We start from the raw sequence: 16,904 nt of genomic DNA, 5'->3' as shown, positions 1-16,904 counted from the left end.
AGGCTCGATTCAGTGATATAGTTTACCAGATAATAATAGTAATAAAGGTCACATGTTTTTAGAATTTAAAAGAATCCATCACCAGTTTGCATTTCTGGGTGAAGCCTAGGCCAGTGGTTCTCAAACTAGGGCCACTGCTTGCTCAGGGAAAGCCCCTGGCGGGGCCGGGCCGGTTTGTTTACCTGCCGCATCTGCAGGTTCGGCCGATCGCGGCTCCCACTGGCCACGGTTCTCGGCTCCAGGCCAACGGGGGCTGCAGGAAGGGCGACCAGCACGTCCCTCGGCCCGCGCCGCTTCCCGCAGCCCCCATTGGCCTGGAGCAGCGAACCGCGGTCAGTGGGAGCCGCGATTGGCCAAACCAGCAGACGCGGCAGGTAAACAAACTGCCCCGGCCTGCCAGGGGCTTTCCCTGCACAAGCAGCGGCCCTAGTTTGAGAACCACTGGCCTAAGGTGACCAGATGTCCCGATTTTATAGGGACAGTCCCGAGATTTGGGGCTTTGTCTTTTATAGGCGCCTATTACACCCCTTGCCCTGTTCCGATTTTTTACACGTGCTCTCTGGTCACCCTAGTAAAGCCCCATAGCAACTCGCACATTTGTCTTTGCTGTTGTTCTGATTTCCTTGGCTGGATGGCCTTTTCCCGGGAACCCACTGCAAATGGAGTTTCGCTCCTTTCAATTATTTACTTTTTAAAATGCTCTTTTTGGCCACTATCACTGTGTTTTTCACACATCGAGAAGTTGAATCCCTACTTGAAGTGCAAAAGTTAACAGCCTCTGAAGTTGCCGGTGTGTCATAAGAATGGCCACACTGGGTCAGACCAAAGGTCCATCTAGCCCAGTGTCCTGTGTCTGACAGTGGCCAGTGCCAGGTGCCCCAGAGGGAATGAACAGAACAGGGAATCATCAAGAGATCCTTTCCCTGTTGCTCATTCCCAGCTTCTAGCAATCAGAGGGTAGGAATACCACCTTTCTAAGGGGGGTTTCAATTCTGATAGGCAGCTCCTTCATGTCTCTCATGACATGTATGTACAGCATCGAGCACAACAGGGCACTGGTCTTGGGCGGGACCTGGAGGTGTGGCTGTAAGACAAATAATCATGTTCTTAAATGAAATGTGACACGTATTCGTGGGTGGCAGGTATCACAGGCCAGGGGATGCAAAGACTCCCCAAACAGCCAGCCGTGGCCCTGCCCATGCTCTGCCCCATGGCCCCCTCCTGGGTTCCCTGCTCTCCCCCCATGGAGCCAGCCAGCCAGCAGGCTGGGACTCAGGGCAGCTGGGGCAGGGCTCCTCTGGCCACGGTGGAGGGTCTGGGGCCCTGGCGGGGAAGGGTGGTGGAAGGGGTGGGGCCTCAGGCAGAAGGGGCAGGGCTGGGGCTAGCCTCCCGGAACAAGTGGTTCACGCACCACCCGTGCCCGTATTTCGTAGGCTGTAAAGGAACGGGGAACAAATTGTGGCATGAGGATCAGGCCTAATAAAGTGTACACGCACACACCATCTTAGGACACACACACAGGCACCAGCTCAGGTGGGAAAAGCACACCTCAGAGAGGCTTCCTTGACAGCCTCTGAACCTATTCAAGGCCATTTCTACTCATAATTCCAGACTAAGGACACGGGGAGTTTGAGAAACTAAAATTCTACTTTATAATTTCAAAGCAAGAAATAAAAAGCCCCCCCCCCCACTGCCCCTCCACCCAACGCCCAGCTCAGCATGGTGCATTTCAACCCCAGCCCAGTGCCGCTTCCAGCTCCTGCAGGCCTCAGCAACGGAGCCAACATTTTACAGTGGGCAGAAAAGTGCAGCGGCTCCGGGAGAGACGCTGGGATCTAGTCACAAATGCTCCGAGAACAGGAAACCCAGGGAATGTGGTTTCACGGGAGCCAAAGAACGGGGTAAACTGACAGCAGTGTCGGCATCTCCAGTCCCAGCCGAGGCTTTTATCTCCCTGGGGATGCACCTGGTGGGTGGGGCAGAGACAGTCTCCCCCCTAGACGGGAAGAGGTGATCAGGTGGGCTGTCAGGTTGCTTGTCTCTCTCTGGCCTCAGAGATGGAGGCAGACCTGTCTTCAAGGCTAGTCAGACCTACTGACATCCCCTGCTTCCTTCTTAGCTCCGCACAGCCTCGTCCTCTGAGGAATTAGATGCCCCCTCATCACTCAACTTGAAGCATCATTCGTTGCCCTGTAGGATTCAGGGATGGCTTCACCCGCTGCTCAGATGGCATTTCCTGTCTCTCTCTGGCCTAAGTGCAGTGAGTTAACAGTTCTCAGACTCAGCGGTCTGGCTCTCCAGAGGAAACCTTACCGTTCCCCCTGTCTTCCGCCTCCCACCCTCTCCCACCCTGACTGGATCCCATGTCACTGCAAGGATCCATCCATAGCTTCCTTCTCCATATCACTTGCTGTCTCTTGAACTGTGACCCTCACAATCACCCATCAGTGTGTATGTCGATACTTATTTATAATGTTCATTGTTCAAACAACATTAAAGTCACCTGGCGAAGGGTGGGGAAACAGTAAAAAACAAATAACAAAGGACTATTCTGGAAAATACTCAGTTGTCAGAGGCAGGTATCCAATAAATCCGCTGTACATCCCACCAAGCCAAACTAATATCCAAGTATGTGATCCAAACGTCTTCAGGAAAGAGAGAAACCCAAAAGTACAAGAGCTGAAAATCCAATTTCAAGTTCACATCCGTTGAAATCCAGGAATATGTTGCCTCTGACTCAAATTCAGGAGACCAGATTTGCCCGTGTTCCTTTTTAAACTGGCTACACCTACTTCACTTTGTGCCTCATTAGTTGTATTATTTACAAAATTTTAGCACCATCATAATGAAAGGAAAACAAACAAAAAATCCCCCAAACTTGCAAATAATCCCCCAAATAATCTGAATTTTGCAAGGAAAAAAGCCCAGAAGCAGAAGCCACTTTGCCAACAGATGGAAACCGGGATTTCAATTCAGAAGGATCACACCATGTCTGGGATTCAATTGCATTCTTCTTCCAGGTCTGTGACACTTTCCTCTCCAGCCCTCACGAGTCTGATTTAGGATCAAAGGAATCAAAGTGCATGGAGAGCCGACACTTTGGGAGGTGGAAGGGTGGAATGTGGGGAGGATAAACAATCAGTGAGCTAATGGGGGGTAGGGGGTGGGGGATCAACATGGTGATGGAGGGAATTTCTCTGACTCATCCCATCACCCTCCAGTAACCCACAGGCTGAGTCAATGCATTTTTCTGTCCCGGCTCCAGCTATTTTAGCATCTATTCAATTCTGCTTCATAAAATACAAAAGGTAGAAATATAAATGTTCCTCAGTACAAGCCAGAGCAAGGTGAGACTTGCTTGGAATGACAAAATCTGTCCCACCAAGGGGGAACTTGGTGCCTGTAACCACCACGTCTCTAAAGGAGTTGCTGCTATAAATGAGATCATAGAATCATAGAAGATCAGGGTTGGAAGAGACCTCAGGAGGTCATCTAGTCCAACCCCCTGCTCAAAGCAGGACCAACACCAACTAAAATCATCCCAGCCAGGGCTTTGTCAAGCCAGGCCTTTAAAACCTCTAAGGATGGAGATTCCACCACCTCCCTAGGTAACCCACTCCAGTGCTTCACCACCCTCCTAGTGAACTAGTGTTTTCTAATATCCAACCTACACCTCCCCCACTGAAACTTAAGACCATTGCTCCTTATTCTGTCATCTGCCACCACTGAGAACAGCTGAGCTCCATCCTCTTTGGAACCCCCCTTCAGGTAGTTGAAGGCTGCTATCAAATCACCCCTTACTCTTCTCTTCTGCAGACTAAATAAGCCCAGTTCCCTCAGCCTCTCCTCATACGTCACGTGCCCCAGCCCCCTAACCATTTTCATTGCCCTCCACTGGACACTCTCCAATTTGTCCACATTTCTTTCTGTATTGGGGGTCCAAAACTGGATGCAATACTCCAGATGTGGCCTCACCAGTGCCGAATAGAGGGGAATAATCACTTCCCTCGATCTGCTGGCAACGCTCCTACTAATGCAGCCCAATATGCCAGTAGCCTTCTTGGCAACAAGGGCACACTGCTGACTCATATCCAGCTTCTCCTCCACTGTAGTCCTCAGATGCTCAGAGTCGGTCAGGAACACTGGCTGACGTCTGACCCAGATCAGACGGAAACATGCTAGCTAACCCCAGCTGAACCCAGACCATATTTCCTAGCCTCAGAGGCTGATGCTGCCAGGGTTGAGGTGTGATTCCTATGCCTCTAGCCTTTTCTAGGCCTCTTTCAAGGGCTGTATGGAAATCAGTCCCTGTCAATGACTAAACGTGGAGGGGGCAGATCAAAGGGGCAGAAGGGGTGAACAACAGGGAGCAGAATCTCTCTAAGCCCAAACCTTCCCTCCCCTCTTACTCCATTATCCCCAAATACTAGCTAGTGCCAGCCGAGAGCCCCATCTGGTTCTCATCTACACAAGCACCAAACCTTCAGTCTCCCAGTTTCTGGGTCCCCTAATATTTCATTCCCCAGAACACAAAGCCCTGGGGGACTGGTAGAGGGGAGTGGACACATTGTCAGCTGTCAGGGACACGTCCCTTGCAGGGAACAGCTCCAGGTAGTGGAGTGGGAATGGGTGGCAAGGGATGGATCACTTGATGAGTACCCGTGCTGTTCATTCCCTCGGGGGCACCTGGCATTGGCCACTGTCGGAAGACAGGATACTGGGCTGGATGGATCTTTGGTCTGACCCAGTCTGGCTGTTCTTATATAGGCAAGTGGGGGAGCCCATCCCAGGGGATGATGGAAGATGGGGGGTGGGGACAGGTGTGTAGAGTGAAGGTGGGGCCTGGCCCAAGTCCTTCTCCTCATCTCCATGGCAGGGGGATCCCGTCTGGGAAGGGAAGGGAGAGGGGGGAACTTCAGCCAGGCAGGGGGAGTGTCTGGAGGAGTTTCTCTCTCTCCCTTCCCCCATCTGTGGCCCATCAGCTCAGCAGCCAGGGCTGCAGCAGGGAGGAGGGGCTGATGGGGGCTTCTCCTCCTCTGCCTGAGGTTTGCTTAGACCTGGCAAAGCCAGAAGGTCACCGATCAGCTCAGGTTTGGCCGCTGCTGTGTCCTCACCCCAGCGATGGGCAGCTGGATGCTTGGGAGCCAAATGCCACAGACACATGTGGGAATTAGGACACTGGTTTGGCACTGGTAGAATCCCCACTGTGTGGAATCTCTGAAGCCTGATATCAGTTAAAGTCTATGCTACAAAGTTTGCTGGCATAGCTATGAACATAAGAACATACTGGGTCAGACCAAAGGTCCATCTAGCCCAGTATCCTGTCTTCCGATAGTGGCCAGTGCCAGGTGCCCCAGAGGGAATGAACGGAACAGGTAATCGTCAAGTGATCTATCCCCTGTCGCCCATTCCCAGCTTCTGGCAAACAGAGGCTAGGGACAGCATCTCTGCCCATCCTGGCTAATAGCCACTGATGGACCTATGTTGGCGAGGAGTGTGAAAAAAATCATACACCCCCTAGACAACATAGCTATCCCGGAAAAAATCCCAGTGTAGACGCAGCTAGTGCTTCTGTGGGCTTAGCAAATGTCCTTCCAGGAGGTAATTTAGCCATTTCAGCAGATCGCCTTCTGTTGTCTTAAGCTGTGTCTCCACTAAGAGACTTTGCCAGCAGAGATATATCCAGCCAAGGCTTTGCAGTGTAGACAAGCCCGTTAACTCTGTTTGAAGGATTTTCCATGCTAAGGACATTTAAGAGGCATCTTCCCTGTATGGATTTGCCGATGGCTGGCACAGTCAGATAGTTATAGCTGCTCTAGACAGCAAGTGTGAAAGATCGGGACAAAGGTGGGGGGTTAATAGGCGCCTATAAAATTGGGACATCTGGTCACCCTAAGCTGCTCCCACATTCAAGGTTTCTGGGCCATGTGAAGTCTCTGATGCGTAGTAAGGTTTGAGCTCTGATTGAAACGTTTCCCACAGTCGAGGCATTTATAGGGTTTTTCCCCAGTGTGGGTTCTTCTGTGCCTAATAAGGGTTGAGTTCTGATGGAAGCTTTTCCCACATTCAAGGCATTTATAGGGTCTCTCCCCCGTGTGGATTCTCCGGTGCGAAATAAGGGTGGAGCTGTCGCTGAAACTTTTCCCACAGTCCAAGCATTTGTACGGTTTCTCTCCCGTATGGAATATCTGATGTTTAATAAGCTGTGAGCTCCAGTCAAAACTTTCCCCGCAGTCTAAGCATTTATAGGGTCTCTCTCTCGTGTGGATTCTCTGATGCGAAATGAGGTTTGAGCGGCAAATGAAACTTTTCCCACAGTCCATGCATGTGTAGGGCCTCTCTCCCGTGTGCAGTCTCTGGTGAGTAATAAGATCTGAGCTCTGATTGAAGTTTTCCCCACAGTCGGGGCATTTGTAGGGTCGGTCTCCCGTGTGGAGTCTTTGATGCGTAATAAGGTTGGAGCTCTGATTGAAGCTTTTCCCACACTCAATACACTTATAGGGTCTCTCTCCCGTGTGGATTCTACGATGAGAAATAAGATTGGAAGTTTGACTGAAGCTCTTCCCACACTCTGTGCATTTATAGGGTTTCTCTCCCGTGTGGGTTCTCCGATGAGAAATCAGGTTTGAGCTCCGATTGAAGGTTTTCCCGCACTCAGTGCATGTGTTTTTTCTCTCTTCTGCATGGATTCTCTTCTGGGCTGAGGTTTCCTTGAGGCTTTTACAGCCTTCCTCACAATTAAGGGTCTTACCCACTCTTTTCCTCGGTTGGTTGCCCAGCCGCTTCTTTGACTTGTGCTGTTTCCCCCAGATTTTTCCCTGCTCGCAACTCTGGGGAAAATTCCCCTTGGATCTTTCCGACAAGGTCCCCTGAGATGCCACTTGCTCAGGACCTTCCCGCTGTAGATTCTCCTCCTTTTTGTCATTCTCCATCCCATCACCTGCTGAAATAAAGAGAAAGAATTCAGACATGCATCATTCCCCATGCTTGGGTGAAAGAAAAGAACAAGGAAAAGTGAAGAGGGGAAACACAACACAATAAGTGTTGGGGAAAATTGAGAAAGGTATAATTTACTGAACCATCTGTAATTGTTCCTTCTCTGAAGTGGGCGCCAGGAGCGCCGTGATCCATTACAACTGGGTTACATCTCCACATCATCCAAGCATAGAGGGGATGATGTGTGTGAAAGACAGAGAGAAAGTAGTAGTAGAAGAAGAAGAGCCACCACTCTTGAAAGATGAAGAAGAATAACCCTGTTGTGGTCGATCACAGAGTAGGGGGGTGAGGTCCTACATCTATCAGCCAGGGTGGGTGGGTGGGAAGCCATACGTGACATCCACCATGATGATACAACTGATTAGGTCACACTGATGACTGCCTAGGAAGGAATACTATGGAAAGGGATCTGGGGGTCAGAGGATCACAAGCTAAATATGAGTTAACAGTGTAACCCTGTTGCAAAAACACAAACATCGTTCTGGGATGTATTAGCAGGCGTGCTGTAAGCAAGACACGAGAAGTCATTCTTCCGCTCTACTCCATGCTGATACAGCCTCAACTGGAGTACTGTGTCCAGTTCTGGGTACCACATTTCAGGAAAGATGTGGACAAATTGGTGAAAGTCCAGAGAAAAGCAACAAAAATGATGAAAGGTCTAGAAAACATGACCTAGGAGGGAAGATTGAAAAAAAATGGGTTTGTTTAGTCTGGAGAAGAGCAGACTGAGAGGGGACATGTTACCAGTTTTCAAGTGCATAAAAGGTTGTTACAAGGAGGAGGGAGAAACATTGTTCTCCTTAAACTCTGAGGATAGGACGAGGAGCAATGGGCTTAAATTGCAACAAGGGCGGTTTAGGTTGGACATTAGGGAAAACTTCCTGTCAGGGCGGTTAAGCACTGGAATAAAATTGCCTAGGGAGGTTGTGGAATCTCCATCATGGGAGATTTTTAAGAGCAGGTTGGACAAACCCCTGCCAGGGATGGTCCAGAAAATACTTAGTCCTGCCTTGAGCGCAGGTCCCTTCCCGTCCTATGACCCCTCCTGGCCACAGCCCTGACGTGGGTGAGATGAGGCAGAACTGGGAAGGTTCATTCACAACATGTTTGTGGGAGTCTCCGCTTTTTGCCTCACACTCTGATGCCTTCTCTGTCAGTTTGATTGACTCCCCAGCTGTTCAGGCACCTCCCGTAATTCCCCCCCTTTCCTCAAAGCCCTGGAGATCCGGGACCCACGGCTCTATCCCTTGTTCCAGCCGGGTGATCAGGCCAGGTTGGGGGAAGGGGAATCCTGCTCGGGGCGGCGGATGAAATCAGACCAGATCAGGCATTGGGAGAGTGTTTGTCACAAAGAAGATTCCTTGATCTCAACCTGGCCCCGCGCTGGGCTCGGGGGACATGGAATCTGAACGGATGGGACCATGGTTAGGAGCAGCGCAAGGTTCCTAAAAGTGGGGGGCACCAATGCCTGACCCATGGCCCCACCCCTGAGCTGTTCCTTCCCCCTGAGGCCCCGTCCCTTCCCCTGAGACCCTGCCCCACCCCACCCCTTCTCTCCAAGTCCTCCCCCTCGCACCACCCATTCCCCCGAGTCCCTGCCCTCGCATTGCCTGCTTCTGCCTGAGCCCCCTGCCTCTTCCCCCAAGACCCCACCTCCTGCTTGCTCCTCTTCACCCCCTCCCTCCCATCGCTTGCCCTTATGGCCGGTAAAAAGAGGGAGGGCATAGCCCCCTGGCCACCTCTGTTCTGGCACCCCTGATCGTGGTCACTGAGCCCCCTTGGGATGGGAAGGGGGGAGATGTGCCTTTGACAGAATTGGAGCCACTCTGTAGTAAATTATGAATATTATATGTTCTCTTTTTCTGACAGATGTAAGGGTGGTGGCTGCAAGACTACAAGGGGTTAATTCAAGAAAGGCTTGGCTGGAGGTACACAGGAAGACAGTGACTTCAGATAACCACCCTTTGCACTCAAGATACACTTGTGCTGGAGGCTAAGGAGTGATCACTTAGGCACCCATAGGTGCTGACTTTTGGTTTTCCCAGGGCATGCCCCGCCTTGAAGCCCCGAGCCTACTCTGCCCCCCTCCCTGAGGCCCCACCCTCACTCTGCCCCTCCCCTGACACCCTCCCCTCGCTCGCCTCGGGCCTATTTCTAAACCCCAAGAGCCCAGAGCCCTGCCCAGGGATGGAGCTAATCCCGGGAAGGGAGGAGAAGTGGGATTCTGTGTGTGAATGAGAATTGAGACAGGCAGGTCAGGACCGTTCTTCTGACACCTTGAGGTCTGGAGGGGACGGGGATAATGAGCATCATAATGGGTTTCGGACTCCTCCATCCTGTGGGAAGGAGTGTGGAGATCTGAGTCTCTCACCCTGGATCTGAGGATTATCAGGCCCATGCCCCTGAAATTGAAGTGACCAGGGCAGACCCTGAGAAGAAGCTGAAATGGCCACATCCCAACTCCCTCAGCTTCCAATAACTGAGGCGACAAGAACCCCTTACCCGGCAAGGTCACCGTCTCGTAGTTCTCCTGCATGACGTCCCTGTAGAGGGCTCTCTGAGCGGGGTCCAGCAGAGCCCCCTGCCCCTGGGTGAAATAAATAGCCACCTCCTCGAAGGTCACCGGCCCCTGAAACAGCAAGAGACCCCCACTCAGCCCCTGCTGCCCCAGCCACAATCCCATTAGTTGCAGGGGTGGGGGACCAATAAAACGGAAGCTCTGGGGGGCAGAGGTGAAAGTAAGCCGGTATGCCACGGTACGGTGTACTGGCAAGAGACGGTGCACCGTACTGGGGCAGCCCGGCTTCCCCAGGGGGCAATTTAAAGGGCCTGGGGCTCCGGCTGCTATTTAAAGGGTCTGGGGCTCCCCTGCTTCTACCGCCTGGGCCCTTTAAACAGCCCCTGGAGCCCCGTCGCCACTACTCCAGGGCTCCGGCGGCTATTTAAAGGACTGCGGCAGTAGAAGCAGGGGAGCTGCGGGCCCTTTAAATATCCCCCGGAGCCCTGGGGCAGCAAAGGCTCCAGGGGCTATTTAAAGGGCCATGGCTCCAGCTGCCTCTGCCGCCCCAGTCCTTGAAATAGCCGCTGGAGCCCCGCCGCTTCCCCAGGGCTATTTAAAGGGCTATTTAATAGGGCGGCTATTTAAAGGGCTAGGGCAGTAGAAGAAGGGAGCCCCGGGCCCTTTAAATAGCCTCCGGAGCCCCGGGCTGCTGCTGCTACCCCAGTGGGGGGGGGCACTTACCTTACAGGGTGGGCTGGGGTTGGCTCTGACCCCCTCAACCCCGCCCCTTCCGCCCTAGGCCCCGCTTCTTCCGGGGGCCAGAGTTGGCCCCAGAGTACCGGTAAGTCACTCGACTTCCTTTCACCCCTGCTGGGGGGTCACAGAGGAGCAGAATCCCACCCCCACCCTGCTCAGAGCAGCCAGGAGGCTTCAGGGTGGGGAGAAAGAGAGAGCTCCTTGTCCCTCCCAGCCGATGGCGGAGGGCCGGGGCCCTCCCGTTTATCACACACCTGCTAGCCACAGGCTGATACAGGAAGTGGAGCCTGCAGAGAACTGGAAATACCATTCATATCATATTTCCTCTCAGACATGAGCATCTCCACTTCCTCTTATTTATCCACCTCGGCTCCTCGCATTAGACTATAGAAAATATTGTTTTAAAAGTGTTACTTATATGACTCTTTGCGCTTGGATTTGCCGTACCTGTGATGACTTGAGGCTGGTTTACAAGCTTGGGTATTGGTACCATGATTGCCCTGTTATCCCCCTCCCCCCAACTGGTTAGTTTAAAACCCTCCTGGTTATTCTAGCAGCTTACCTGTCACCCGGGACTTCGGTGATCCTACCACTGAAAGAGAGGCTGTCAGAAGCATACGGCCTCCTCTCTCACAGCTAGTGAGGATGCATGGGCGTGAGTTGGTATCATATAGCCTCTATATAAATCCATGGCACGCCCACGTCTTGAATACTGCGGGCAGATGGGGTCACCCCATCTCAAAAAAGAGATATTGGAACTGGAAAAGTTTCAGAAAAGGGCAACAATACCAATCAGGGGTATGGAACGGCTTCCGTATGAGGAGAGATTAATAGGACTGGGACTTCTCAGCTTGGAAAAGAGACAACTAAGGGGCAATATGATAGAGGTCTATAAAATCATGACAGGCGTGGAGAAAGTAAATAAGGAAGCGTTATTTACTCCTTCACATAACACAAGAATGAGGGGTCACCCAATGAAATGATAGGCAGCAGGTTTAAAACAAACAAAAGGAAGTATTTCTTCACACAACGCACGGTCAACCCATGGAACTCCTTGCCAGAGGATGTTGTGAAGGCCAAGACTATAACAGGGTTCAAAAAAGAACTAGATAAGTTCATGGAGGTTAGGTCCATCAATGGCTATTAGCCAGAAGCTGAGAATGGGAGACAGGGCATGGATCACTTGATGATTACCTTTTCTGTTCATTCCCGTAGGGTACCTGCCATTGGCCATTGTCGGAAGACAGGATCCTGGGCTAGATAGATCATTGGTCTGACCCAGTATGGCCATTCTTATGTTCCCCCTCTCCCCTTGCATTGTTACCACCTGGGGATGGGGAAGGGATTCGCATCCTTCTTGAAATAGGACACACAATGCAGTGACTTGTGGAGGGAAGCCAGATAAGCATCAATGAACTATCAGAAACTAAAACCACTGGGGGATAATTAGTGCAAATCCCTAGGCTGGTAAATGAGTCTGTAAAAATACCACCCTTTCTTGTGAAAATTGCATACCCGAGGTTAAAGAAGCCTAGCAAGCAAAGAATTGAGACTGTAAAAAGGGGGAAGGGTTGGAAGGACTTTGAAACCAGCCAGGGTCTCCATGTGGAAGGTGGGTGAGGGCTGATAAGACAGGCCTGCGGGTCAGCTGTTTGTTACAGTGATGGGGAGTTCAGTTTAGGACCTGCTTTCTGCTTAAAGGTGGAACTCTTCTAATCACTCTAAAATCTGCATGGGTATTGGGATTGTCTTGAACTTTGCTGTGCGGCATGGAAACATGGAGGCGGCTTAGTGACCGACATTTAAGGTTGTTTGGTTATGCGGTTCCTGAGATACACCTCCCCCACCCCACCAATAAAGCTTCTCTTAAAGTTCAGGGATTCTGAGAACATTTTTTTTGCACAGCCTAGGGATCAAACCAGGGCGCTGCTTTGGCACAAAAGTCTCAATCCCTTGAGAGATACTTCAGCAAGCGCACGACACCCACTACCCCTTTGGGTCAGCAAAATTGAAACTTGTATTCACTGAAGCATTTAGCTGTCTAGTAGGCACCTACACGCTGGCTTGTGCCAGGTCCTTCAGAACAGTCGTAACCGTCACGGGGATGTGTCACTTGGGGGTGACCGGAGACTTATATTGTCAGGTGCAGCCAGCTCCTTATTGGATTATTGAATTAATAAACAATTAAGTAATTAGTAACTTCAATCTGTATCACATTCAGTCATGTTAATTTGATCAAATTTCTAAAAAAAAAAAAAAAGATCTGACACTGACATATTTTTAATTTTTTTTTTTTTGGCCTTTGTAGACGGAATTGGGAGCCATGAATAAGGAGCTGGCAATAAGAAGCCAATTTCAGCCTCCTAACAGTTGGACCAATCAAAGACCTACCCCAGCGGCTTTTAACCTTTCCAGGCAACTGTGCCCCTTTCAGGAGGTGATTCGTCTGGTGTAACCCCCAAGCTTCACCTCACTTAAAAACGGCCTGCTCACAAAATCAGACAGGAAAATACAAAAGTGTCACAGCCCCTGAACAGTACTGAACAGTTGCTTCCTTTCTCACTGTTACCATATAATGGTAAAATAAATCCACTGGAGTAGAAATATTGGACTTCCATTTCAGTGTATAGTCTGTAGAGCAGGATAAACAAGTCATGGTTTGTATGGGATTTTAGTTTGTGCTGACTTCACTTTGTGCGATTTTTATGGAGCCTGTTGTAAACCTAGACAAACATCTAGATGAGTTTGACGTCCCTCCTGGAAGGCGTCTGGGTACCCCCAGGGGTACGTGTACCCCCATTTGTGAACCACTGGCCTAGCCCATGTGTTTGAAACCCTCTGGGCTCCGTGATTCAGCTTCTATCAGCTTTCCCAGATGTGCCTGTGGACATGGGGGCTAATTCCATTGTTTCAGCCACTCGATTACAGTGCCTTCGTCAGCGTTATTCTGAACGGAAGGCAGGGGCCAGGCCTGCCCCATAACAAGGTTTAGCCCAACCCATAACAGCATTTACACCCTAATCAACTCAAAGTCACCTCTCGATCTTCTTTTCAAGAAGCTAACAGGTTGAGCTCTGTAAGGGCAGGTCTACACTGGGAACGCTGCATAGACACCATACGCAGCAGTTTAAGGAAGATGCTCTAAGTGAGGGGCGGGCAAACTTTTTGGCCCAAGGGCCACATCTGGGTATGGAAATTGTATGGCGGGCCATGAATGCTCACGAAATTGGGGGTTGGGGTATGAGAGGGGGTGAGGGCTCAGGCTGGGGGTGCGGGCTCTGGGGTGGGGACAGAAATGGGGAGTTCAGGGTGCGGGAAGGAGCGCCGGCTGGGGCAGAGGGTTGGGGTGCGGGGGGCAGAAGGGTCTGGATGGGGATGCAAGCTCTGGGGATGAGGGGCTGGGGGTGCAGGAGGGTGCTCCAAGCTGGGACTGAGGGCGAGAGGGGGATCAGGGATGGGGCTGGGGTTTGGGCCACGGGAGGAGGTCAGGGGTGCAGGTTCCGGGTGGTGCTTGCCTCAAGAAGCTCCAGGAAGCAGCGGCATGTCCCCTCTCCAGCACCTACGCGGAAGCGCGGCAAGGCGGCTCGGCGTGCTGACCCGTCCACCAGCACTGCCCCTGCAGCTCCCATTGGTTGCAGTTCCTAGCCAATGGGAGCTGTGGGTGTGGCGCTTGGGGCGGGGCCAGCGTGCAGAACCCCCTGGCTTCCCCTACGTGTAGGAGCTGGAGGAGGGACATGCTGCTGTTTCCAGGAGCTTTGCGGAGCCACAACACGCGTGGAGCAGGGCAAGCCCCCGACCCCACTGCCCAGCTGGAGCGGGGCAAGACCCAGACCCCGCTCCCCGATGGGAGCTCGAGGGCTGGATTAAAACATCTGAAGGGTTGGATGTGGCCCCCAGGCCGTAGTTTGCCCACCCCTGCTCTAAGTGGACAGAAGAAATATCTCCCTTCACCTTAGTTAATCCACTTCTGCAAAAGGGGGAAACCAAGAAGCTCTCCCACCGACATAGTGCTGTATTCATGGGGGTTAGGTCGTTATAACCACTTTGATTGGGGGGATGGATTTTTCAGCCTCTGAGTGATTTAGTTAAAAACATAAGAACGGCCATATGGTCAGACCAATGGTCTATCTAGCCCAGTATCCTGTCTTCCGACAGTGGCTAGTGCCAGGTGCCCCAGACAGAATGAACAGAACAGGGACTCATCAACTGATCCATCCCCTGTCGCTCATTCCAAGCTTCTGGCAAACAGAGGCTAGGGACACCATTCCTGCCCATCCTGGCTAATAGCCATTGATGGACCCATTCTCCATGAACTTATGTAGTTTTTTTTAACCCTGTTGTAGTCTAGGCCTTCACAACATCCTCTGGCAAGGAGTTCCACAGGTTGACTGTGCATTATACTTACAGAAGTCTGTAGTGTAGACCAGACCTAAGACTCTTGCTATAAAGCACCTTCTCCAGCCCCTGAATCTTTTCTGCACACCTTTCCAATTTTGCCAACACCCTTTTTAATATGTGGACACCAGAACGGCAGGCAGTATTCCAGTACCAGTCTCACCAATGTTGCAGAAATGTAAAATCACTTTCCTATTCCTACTCACTGCTATTTAAACATGGTGCAAAATCCTGAAGCCAGGGTGGGTAGGTAATATCTGTTATTGGATAAACTTATATTGGTGAAAGAGACAGAGCTCTTCGTCAGCTCAGGCCCAGACTTAAGTTGAAGTGCTCTGTGTAAGCTTGAAAGCTTGTCTCTGTCGCCAACAGAAGTTGGCCCAAGGAAAGGTATCCTCACCCACCTGGACTTATTGAGCTAGGGGACTATACAAACACAGAACAGACCTCTGCCCTTTGTGCCTTTGAAAATCAGCCCCTAAAATCCTAGTGTAGACAAGGCCTTTAAAAATATAATGACAGAATAAAATAACAAAACAAAATCTTGAGCTAGCAGGCTTTGTCCCTTTGTAGTTTGCTTATAGAAAGAAAAAGATCGTGGAGTCATTGTGGATAGTCCCCTGAAAACATCCACTCCGTGTGCAGCGGCAGTCAAAAAAGCCAACGGAATGTTGGGAATCATTTAGAAAGGGATGGATAATAAGACAGAAAATATCAGATTGCCTCTGTAGAAACCCATGGTACGCCCACACCCTGAATACTGCGGGCAGATGTGGTTGCCCCATCTCAAAAAAGATATACTGGAATTGGAAAAGGTTCAGCAAAGGGCAACAAAAATGATTAGGGGGATGGAACAGCTTCTGTATGAGGAGAGATTAATAAAACGGGGACTTTTCAGCTTAGAAAAGAGATGGGGGGGGTAGGATAGAGGTGTATAAAGTCATGAGTGGATGGAAAAGTAAATAAGGAAGGGTTATTTACTCCTTCTCATACCACAAGAACTAGGGGTCACCAAATGAAATGAAATGAATAGGCAGCAGGTTTAAAACAAACAAATGTATATATTTCTACACACAACACACAGTCAACCAAACTCTTTGCCAGAGGATGTTGCAAAGGCCAAAAGACTAACAGGGTTCATAAATCAGAGGGGTAGCCATGTTAGTTTGTACCCACAAAAACAACGAGGAGTCCAGTGGCGCCTTAAAGACTAAGATTTATTTGGGCATAAGCTTTCGTGGGTAAAAAACCCACTTCTTCAGATGCAGGGTTCATAAAAGTAGTGGAGGATAGGTCCATCAATGGCTATTAGCCAGGATGGGCAGGGATGCAAAACCAAAATCGTATTCCACTTGGTTGGGCATTAGCTGACTCTGGAGGAGACTAAAGCAGCTTTGTACAAATTGTTACTCTAATAAACACTGATCATACAGTGGGTTTCTTTTCCCAAGACAGATCCCCAGCTGCTCTCAGTTGGCGGCAGCTCCATTGACTTCTCCAGAGCGATGGAAATTCACACCAGCACATGGAGTTTGCAAGGCACACGCACTTCGCACCCCTACACTGCACCGGGATGTGAAAATTCACTTGTGAAAAATACACACCCCTGGCCTAACCCTCTCCCCCCCCCCCCCCCCGCACATAGAGGCGTAGTGGATGGGAAGATTTCTTTTACCTTGGCTCCAAGACTTACTTGGGCAGAGGCGCTCAGGTGGGATCCTGCCCGGTCTGGAGGCCCAGCTCTGCGTGGGGTGGGGGAAAGGGGGTTTGGGACTCACCCAGACAGCAACAACAAAGAGTTACTGTAGCCACCAACCGGGGAGTGCAAGTCACATCACTTCCTGCTGCCGGGCCAGCGTGACCCCAGCCCTGCTCCCGTCTGGGTCCTAGCGATAAACTGCATGGCACCGCAGCCCAGAGGCGCTGGAAGGAGGGGGGCTGCCGCACCCCCCGGCTTGAAGTGGTTTCCATCATATGCAGGGTTTGCAGTTTGGTTCAATGGCTCTCAGCCCTCCACCCCCACACACACTGTACAAATTGTTCCAACCCCCCAGCTGCAGCTCCCCCACCCAGCCCCAAGCCCCCCTGCCTTTTCGGGGATGCGCACCCCTGGACACGGGCAACCTCTCCCAGCCCTCCATGGACCTTAATCCAGGACTCAGAGTCTGGGGGTGATTCGCAGGATTCCGCCCCGGTCCCCCGGGGGGGTCCTGCTTTGGGGGCCAGTGTTAGGGTGACCAGACAGCAAATGTGAAAA

General features: G+C 51.2%; 1 protein-coding gene across 7 annotated transcripts; it reads right to left on the bottom strand.

The window, feature by feature from the left end:
* Window positions 1-1,702: 1,702 nt before the first annotated feature.
* Window positions 1,703-16,470, bottom strand: LOC311530900 (uncharacterized protein). Of its 7 annotated transcripts, none has more exons than XM_084647926.1 (3): window positions 16,323-16,470; window positions 9,499-9,625; window positions 1,703-6,943 (listed from the first exon to the last, which is right to left on the bottom strand). In XM_084647926.1, exons 2-3 carry the CDS (start codon window positions 9,530-9,532, stop codon window positions 5,910-5,912), a joined length of 1,068 nt encoding a protein of 355 aa, XP_084504052.1. In that variant the 5' UTR covers window positions 9,533-9,625; window positions 16,323-16,470; the 3' UTR covers window positions 1,703-5,909. The 7 variants fall into 7 exon arrangements, with proteins under 7 accessions (XP_084504052.1, XP_084504051.1, XP_084504054.1 ...); XM_084647925.1 differs by having other exon boundaries at window positions 16,341-16,470; XM_084647928.1 differs by having other exon boundaries at window positions 1,703-6,940; window positions 16,341-16,470.
* Between the last annotated feature and the right edge of the window lie 434 nt (window positions 16,471-16,904).

Source organism: Lepidochelys olivacea (genome assembly GCF_965140295.1).
Source record: "Lepidochelys olivacea isolate rLepOli2 genome assembly, chromosome: 14".
In the NCBI taxonomy this organism is placed as follows: Eukaryota; Metazoa; Chordata; order Testudines; family Cheloniidae; genus Lepidochelys; species Lepidochelys olivacea.
This window is presented reverse-complemented; position numbering and strand designations above follow the sequence as displayed.